This window comes from Buceros rhinoceros, unplaced genomic scaffold (assembly GCF_000710305.1).
Source record: "Buceros rhinoceros silvestris isolate BGI_N320 unplaced genomic scaffold, ASM71030v1 scaffold9744, whole genome shotgun sequence".
Lineage (NCBI taxonomy): Eukaryota > Metazoa > Chordata > Aves > Bucerotiformes > Bucerotidae > Buceros > Buceros rhinoceros.
Window position 1 is genome coordinate 53,668 of NW_010408812.1, and position 8,940 is coordinate 62,607.

Here is an 8,940-nt window from a genome sequence, read left to right on the forward strand (position 1 = left end):
GCAGGTACGTAGCACACCATGTTTTCTTCTGAGTGAAGTTCAGTTGTTGCAGACTACAAAATCTTGGATCTTTATAGCAGGAACACAACTGCACTAGCAATTAATTTATTATAAATAAAACCCAATAAATATTTCATAACTTACTGTAACAGGTTTCTAAAAATATACATCTGATATTCTCAAAAGTTAGTTCTGAGTAATACAATTACAGACAAAATATACAAAATTTTCGTAACTATGCCCTTTAAAGTCTACATTAATACAGAGCTGAATTAATGCCCAATGAATAATATCCTGCTAGAGAGAATTTTAGCAGCATTGAAACAGAAATGAACTGAAAAGAAATGATTTACTGCTATTGAAGAAAGGGCAGTTCTCCACAGAACTAGCACTATCCCTGTTTAACAGCCAAGTTTTGGCTACTGTTGTGAAGAGTCATGTGAGATACAAAGCGCTTCTGCAAAGCTCTCCTCAAGATCATCAAGTTCCTTGTTGGCTTCTAAATCACCGTCACAAGTAATCAAGTTTAAAGTTGCCTCACATGAGGGTGAAGTGTCTGGGTCATTTTCAGATTTCACACAAGAATCAGACTCTGTCCCAGCATCCATCATTTTAGCAATGTCCTCAGAAAAGTCATTCTTGCTCTGTGTTTCTTTTGAACTCTCCCTGCATGCTGGTGATTCATGTTTGTTTAGTCCCTTTAAAGGTAAGTCCATGGTCCCAAAGAATTCTTCGCTTTGTGTAGATTTTTTTTGCCTCTGACGTTCACTGGTAAACTCAAGCTCTTCCTTCATACCAAACTCTTGCAGATGCAGGGAGGCGGCAGCTTCCCAGCCTGTGTGGATTTGCCCCACAGTGCTGCCCGGGCTGCAGCTGAGATCTGCTTTCAGTACGTCCAACAAATAGCGCATTTTGCTCTAGGTGGGGGCGAGAAGGAAGGAAGGAAGGAAGGCATGACAACTCCAGCGCCTACGGGCCCACAACCTAGGGCTTTATTCTGACAAAAGGAAAAGGAGGCTGCTTGCAGTCAAGTGACTAAATTATACCATTCCCAGGGCTGACTATTGTGACTGTGACTCAGTCACAGATCTACTGTGACCCATGAGTCTGCCAATCTCCTTTATGCAGAGACATGCTCCCCACTGACCGATCTGGTTACCACAAATAAACCAGGGCATTTACACTGTACTTTGGAAACATTGCTGAAGCTGTTTCCGGAGAGGGGGAATACTATAAGGGCAGCACCTACCTCATCCAAACGGTTCTTATTTTCTTCTATATGACACTCAAACAGTTGGTCCAAAACTCTACAAATGAACAATTAAATCATTTCACAAGAAGACAACCAACTTTTAACAGATCTACACAAATTAATGTCAGGGATTTTTTATTTTCATTTCTTAGCTGAAAGGGACCCCTAAGATTTCCACACAGTGAAAAGGACCTGGAAGTGTTGGTCAACAGTGGCTGAAGATGCACTGTGCCCAGATGACCAACAGCATCCTGGTTTGTATCAGCAATCGTGTGGCCAGCAGGAGCAGGGCAGTGATTGTCCTCCTGTACTCAGCATTGGTGAAGCCACACCTTGAGTACTGTGTCCAGTTTTGGGCCCCTCACTTCAAGGACACTGAGGTGCTGGAACAGGTTCAGAGGACAATGAAGCTGGTGAAGGGTCTAGAGCACAAGTCCTGTGAGGAGCGGCTGAGGGAACTGGGTTGCTTAGCCTGGAGAAAAGGAGGCTGAAGCAAGGTGGCAGGTTGCTCTCCCAAGTAACAAATGACAGGACGAGAGGAAATGGCAAGTTGTGCCAGGGGAGGTTTAGGTTGGATATCAGGAAAAATTTCTTTACAAGATGTGTAGATATGTTTAGGGTCATGGTTTAGTGGTGAACTTGGCAATGTTAGATTCATGGTTGGACTCAATGATCTGAAAGGTCTTTTCCAACCTAAACGTTTCTGCGATTTTTTTTCAGTTATGCTCTGTCACAAAGAGAGCTGCCTGGCGTCAGTGTCCCACGGGACATGTGCTCAGCAGACAGACCCAGCTTTGGGCAGCAGATGGTAACAAAGGGGTGATTTGTAGCACCACTGTGGGTGTGTTTGGTCTGTTGGGTCTATGCAGTGGGAGAAACAAACAATCCAGTTGTGGTTCTGCTGGCATGATGAAATATCCAAAATCTCTGAGGTGCACCTGATAGTGACTGATATACACAAGCGTAAATAAAGGGCAGGAATAATCCAGCTTCAGAAAAAAGAAACAGAGAAAAGTCCTCAGTCCTGAAAGCTCTATTCCACTGCTTAAGCAGCATGAGAAAAGATTTCAGCACGGATGAAATATTCTGTGAAAACTAAGGTACACAGTCATTGGAAGAGATTTCCAGAAGGTCCAACAGGTTTAATTTCGTTTAGATGAAAAATTATAAAAAAAAAAAATAGTGCAACAAGGATTTTAAGGGAAGAAAGATGCTCTTGAAATTTCTCAAAGATTCATTTTTTTGATTTAGTGTATTTAACATTCTCATTGACAGATTTGACATGAGAAAAAACAATAAGAGAGTGCACAAAATAGAAAATCAGCTGGTAACATTATCAACCCAAAAGGAACATTATCAAGGTAACGTTATCAAACCCAAAGGAAGATCAGAATGTTATGCTGTAAATAGACTGCCTTAAAAATGGAATCACAAAAACGGGTTAAAATTCTGTACCAGAAATACTGCAGGGATTTGTTTGTTTGTTTTGTTTTTCTATAAACTGAGAGTTCTTTATCAGAAAGAACTGGTATGGAAAAGACTTTTGGAGTACTACCCAAATACATGAATTATATCATAAATTATTGTTTAATTATTGAAAACAATTTGATTTAGCAACTGGTGAACCCTTATATGAAACAGTATATAATCCTGGCAACCTGCATTGAAGATTGAATTCATTTTGGAACAGGAACAAGAACAATAACAGAAGGGAGATGGAGGATCTATTGTGAGAAAGAATGTAACTTCGTTTATTTAGCAAAACAGATGTTGCAGAGTAAAATGATTTCTTCTTCATGTTACTCCACTTAGGGTTTCAGGTCAGTTTCTAACCGAGGATTTATTTAATGGTACATAGCAGCATATCAGAGCAGATGACCCACAGGTCTTTCCTTAGTTTCCCTTTCTTACATAAAGGAAAAAAAGAAAGGGAAACAGACCAAAAGCAAGAGCTAACCATCTATCTATACATTTGTAAAGGTCAAGAAATGATTACTGAACTCTACTTCCCTTTCTTAGAGTCCCTGTGTTTCTGACACAGCATTACAAATTTGAAAACAACTGTAACCTACCTGTTAGAGAACAGCCCAAGGCTAAGAATTTCATTTGTGACATCTTCAATGAAAGCTAAATATAAAAGCTCTTCTCTGCCAGGAGAATAGAAAACCCAAGGTTAAATGTTTTAAAACAGAGACACATATTACACAATCACCTTTATGGCAAATGTCATTAGGAAGATCGCAGAATTCTTGGCACCAGCCGCTATTTTTCAAAAAGGTAACTCTATCAGGACAGACTAAGCCTTTCCTTCAATCTGAACTATAATAATCAACCCTGTGTAAAATACCAGACTGCTAGAAAGTTTGCTCTGGTGCTTTGTGTTCATGCCAACTTTCTGTTGTGGTATAAATTAGCACAGAGATCCTGAGTGAGAAAATCAGGCAATCCTGGAACGTGTTCAGAACCTGCTTTGTGCTCACAAAGAAAGGGGTGCTAACTGTGGGGACAAAGTGTAAAACTGCAGTCTGAAGCTCTGAGTAAAGGCTTCCAAAGGATTTTTTAGAGAATGTGACTGCAGCTGAAAATTGCTAGTCCTCCGTGGAAGCTCAGAAAAATGTAAGTGCTTATTTGCCAGCTTCCATTCCTTTCAAACAATAACTCTTTGATGTACAAGATCCGTCAGTGTGAAATGTGGCTTTCACCTCTTTGATCAAATCTCGATTTTAATACCTCTTAAAGCCTTGATGATGCCATTTTCTCTAAATAGGAGACTCTCCAAAAGTTTGGAGTTTGTTTGGAAAACGAGAAGAAAGAAAACCCCAATGGAAAAGATCTCAGTGCTGTTTCTCTTTCACAGTGTCTTTCTAAATATCCTGAAGTATCCAGCCAAGCTCTATGGAATCTTCCTCCACTCTTAATAAACAGAAAATAAAATATGGGATACCTCTTGCATGACTTTCATTATTAAAATTTGTCATCCAGCCTGAAGATTGTCATTTTGTCTCCCTCTAAAGTCAAGAAAGATATCTATAGCTAATCTTTCATACCTATATTAGATCCTACAAGGTAGACAAGAACAAGCCTGTCCTAAAGCACAAAGAACTAAATCACTTTGTCAAGGTCACACAAAAAAGCACTGGCAGTGTTTCTGAATATAACTCAGACCTCTTCTAATTCTCATCAAATTTCAGAACAGGAATGGGGTAAGAATGCTCTTCAACTTGGTATTTTATTTTGCCAACATTTGGATCAGAGATTACAGACCAAAAAAGGAACTGGAGACGTCTGAAGTACAGCCACTGGACAAGAACAGAAGTCCATCTTTCTTCTGAAGTTACAAGGAATTCTCTTAATTTTTAGATTCACATGGAAATTTTTATGTATTATGTAACAATTTATAGTCACGTCAATTCCACTGTAAATTGTGAACAGTTTATTCTGAGGCATCATTTACTGTTTCAACTTCATCAGTTCTGAAGAAGAGTTTCTAGTTTAATGTTGCAAACTAACAGAAAAATAGTTTAAGCATACTTACTCAGCCTCAATAGTGCTCCTTGGCGAAGACTGTTGGGAATACAGCGATGTCTCTCTAATCAGAAAATCAGAGGTAAGAAAGAGAGCAACATTCTAAAAACCCTTTATAACACCTTGCTCCTCCAGTTTCTTCTGGAGCCATGCTGTGCCATTATCCCACTTCCTCTTGGAAAAATCCCCAGCAGAAAAACCCCAAACCCTCTCCAGCAGCAAAATCCACTGCTTATACTGAAGCCTCAAAGCCTATGGTTCAAGAACATCTAACACCTCACTAGATGCAGTGCTCTAATCTCTCAAAAGACCTCAGTGTAACTTCAGATGTTAAACATACCTGCACCATCTGTAAGAACTCTTTTTTTTTTTTACTCAGAGTACAGTTTTTTCCTCAGGTAAAAATGCCTTTGCATAACAAAGGCAGAGAGCAAAATCCTAAGTCATGCATGATACACTTAGGTCAGCAATGAGAAGAATCAGCTGGGAGCCCTTGGGTTCTGGCCTGATTTCCAGCACTGTTCTTGTATTGTAGACAACGTTCTAAATGTCAGTGTCATGTTTTCAGAAAAAGATGTGGGAAATGCCTCTGGTCTGCAATTCTCACAGATCACGGATTCAAAAGGCTGGATGTCTGGAGACTCTTTCTCCTGAAAGGAAATACCAACTGGAATACCAATCCCGTATTTATACAGTACAGTATTCATACTGTATAAATATGGTCTGTAAGCTCAGACGTACACTTAAATGTATGGAACTAACTAATTGTATTAACGTGTCATTGCTCTCACTCCAGACAAAAATACTCCAATGTTTCAGATGTAAAAATATGTTTTTGGTGTAAAAAAAAATCAACCACACAAATGTCCTGTGAGAAGAGACTTACAGAGAAACGGTAGTGAGGGCTTATGACCTAAGAAGCAGCTGTACAGAAAGCAAGAAGGAATGCCTCAAATATTCATTTGTGCTGTAAATCAGGCACCTTAGGAAGGAGTATGGAAAAGCAGCTATTTCTCTCTCAGGTTCATCCACAGTATATCTTCCATATTCAGCCTACAACACAGAGACAAAATCTGTATTATTGGTGCATATATACACAATTTTTAACACATAAATAAACCTAATAATCATCCGTGATTAAGCAGCCCTACAAATTTTATGTCTTTTCTGAGAAACTTTGTGTAAACTGAGGAATATGTCAGCAAAGGGCCATCAGCTTTGACATCCAAAATTTTAGTCAGGGGCCACACGATGTGGAACATTTCTCCTCTGACAAATAAGTCAAAGATAAGTTCTCTAAAAACCCAAAGAGATCAATGTCACTAGCAGGAGTAAAATCTGGTATGCAAAGAAGATGAATCAACATTCTAAACCACATCTCCTGAGCTGCTTGCACAAAACTGATGGAAAGCTGTTGACTATCTGCATTTTAAATATTACTCCGAAAGGGCCACCATAAAGCTACATGACTTGCTGGTGTCACATTTACAACAGCCAAAGAGAAGTCAGATATGACAGTTTTGAAATGAAATTAGAAGTTCTTCATGGAACAGGATTCTGAAGAATCGCTTAACCTTCTCTTAATGAGGTCAGCTGCAGATGCAGATCAATTCAGGTTATCTCTCTGATTTTCAGTAAAGGTCTAAACACATATTCTCTCTCACCCCTCACCTCCAATGAATAAAGCATAATTATTTGCCTTACTAAGCTAGACACATGAAGAGTCTGATCCTGTAGCCTTTATTCAGGAAGAAAGTCCACAGTTATTCAAGTACTTATGCTTGACAGGGCTGTTTTTTTAAGTAATCGTCTGGTGGCTACAAGATAAAGCACAATGTAAGAACCTTACTTCTGATACAACTCTTCCATCCAAATATTAATACAAATTAAGACAAAATAACTTCAGATTTGAAGCCTTACTATTTCAGGTCTTTTGCCTGCTTCCCTATGCCTCCCAAAGATGCTGGCATTAAAACTTAACAATCTTAGACCGCCACACACCAGGGCGATTTATGAAAGACCAAATAACAAAAACCCTAAGTTCAACTGTCACTAACACTTCGCAATTCAAATCAAACTGATGGATGCAAGCATTTCAGTGACTACAACAAAAGAATTCTAGGAGCTGGTGTGACTTTTCATTAAAGCATTCCGGATACATTCAGCAACCAGTACCAAGAAAAACTCTGTAACCCATTGGTTTGGTGCTTCCTCAGAGGAAGGGACTCCTTCATTCCAATTATTCTGTTGAGGGCTTTTTAGACTACGTTATCCTATGTAAAGATGAAGTAAAAAAAATATTGAAAAATAGGTACCTTCTGCTGAAAAACAGTGCACCAAGTATCTACGTCCCTAACAGATATTACAAGTGACAGTGCGCTTGTATAAAATGTTGAAATTTTTTTTTAATTTGTGTAATGTCCTAAAATGTCTTCATATCCCTCAGTATTTTTTCTTACTGTTTCCACTTGTTCTTCTGAAACTCTCTCTCTCTCTACAGAATTTATTAATCTTGTGATAATAAAGAAAATTAACCTTAAATCAGTTGTATACAGCTATGGCAGCGAAGGGTGCGTTAAGAGTACCCAGATGACTGACAGATATATTACCTTCAATGTGATTTTCTGCTGTTCAGTCATAACTTTTCTCTCAGACGCTTGGTCTGCAGGTGGAAAGCTAAAAAATTTGGAACAAACCCAGAATTAGACATGCAGGCACTGAGGAAAAAGAGAAATGGTGTCTCTTATGAGGTACTATCAGTAAAATAAAAAACTAAATAAAAAATTTGCTAAAAAGGAATTCAATGCAAGAGAAGGACATGTTGTATAAAATATTTCATCTAGGATACATCTGAAGGCAATTACATTAAAATGATAAAAAGACAATGAAGAGCTGCATTTAAGAGTTAAAAAAATAAAGTTATCTTTGCATGATGTATTAATTAACGATTGGAAAGTATGAGACTACAGGGGCAACGGTGGGGACCTACTTGCACTCTTATGGTGGTTAATTCTTTAGAAGACAGAAAGCGCAACTATTCACCAGAGAGAGCAAAGAAAAGAGAGAGAACAACTAGCCCCAGCAGATGTGAGATCCCACAGTTCGGATGTATTGGCACTTTGTACCCCATCTCTATAGATGAAAGCAGCTGCTCCAGAGAGAAGACAATAAAATATACCAGCAGATAAAAGGAAATCACATTCTGTTCTAGCTTTTGCTAAGACATATCTAGAATAATTATTCTGGGTTTATACAAATGTAAATGAGAGCAAAACATGTTGCCTTTATGAAGATACAGTTAAGATAACACCTAAATTCCACAGTTTCAAAATACAGTTGTAATCTCTGTACCTGATCACATCAGTCTGCGTCTGAGCTTCTACGTGCTGTTTGCAGTGATTTTTCCTTTTCCTTCGCGCAGGAGTGTAATACCTGTATTCTGACAGGAAAGATTTAGCATCTGATATTAAGGTGCGTGGAGTGAAGGGTTTTCGGCTATCAGTGAAGAATTCAGAGTGCCGCTCTAGAAGATCCCCACTGCGTACTTTGGAGTTGTTTCCTTGACGCCTCTGGGAACGACTAATGCTCACAAAACTATCACTGGAGCAACTGCATGAGAGTCCAGAGCGTTTTCTTGGTGTACTTGATGTACTGACACTTGAGTTTGCATTAGATGTATTCCGAGAATCTTTTCTGGCATATTTGACTGGACTGGAGTGAACCAAGCCGTGCTTGCCATAAGGAGACAGCACTCTTGACAGGTACCGTGTCTGCTGAGCGCAGGGGAAGAGACCACCTTTGTCTTCTGCTTCCAAGAAACTCTAGAAAAAATTAAAACAAGATTTGCTTGTTTTCCAAGTCACAGCTTTGCTTACGTTGATACCAACATAGAGATATTTTCTATGTAAAAACTTTCCATTTTTGTAATATCAAACTGGTTTCAGAGCAGCCTTAGTGCTAACAGATTTTAAAAGTTAGACGTTGGAAATAAGAGAATAGTAAGAAAACGGGTGGCTTCAGTAGCAAAACATTGGTGCTTTGTAACAGAGTATCAAAGGCAACATCAAACCAAGAGTTTTAATCATCTTGTTCCGAAGGCTCAATATGGTTTTAAAAGTGAAGGAATCATTGCATTGAGGAAACTTATTTTATCTGGGTATGTC

At 38.8% G+C, this 8,940-nt stretch overlaps 1 protein-coding gene across 1 annotated transcript; it reads right to left on the minus strand.

Moving 5' to 3' along the window:
• Positions 1 to 419: 419 nt before the first annotated feature.
• SPATA7 (spermatogenesis associated 7) lies at positions 420 to 8,598 on the minus strand (the record flags this gene model as incomplete). The annotated part of the gene is made up of 7 exons (XM_010134994.1): positions 420 to 917; positions 1,250 to 1,307; positions 3,325 to 3,399; positions 4,788 to 4,841; positions 5,760 to 5,830; positions 7,387 to 7,453; positions 8,129 to 8,598. Coding segments are annotated over 7 exons (1,293 nt in total), but the record flags the coding sequence as incomplete, so codon positions are not given.
• Positions 8,599 to 8,940: the final 342 nt, after the last annotated feature.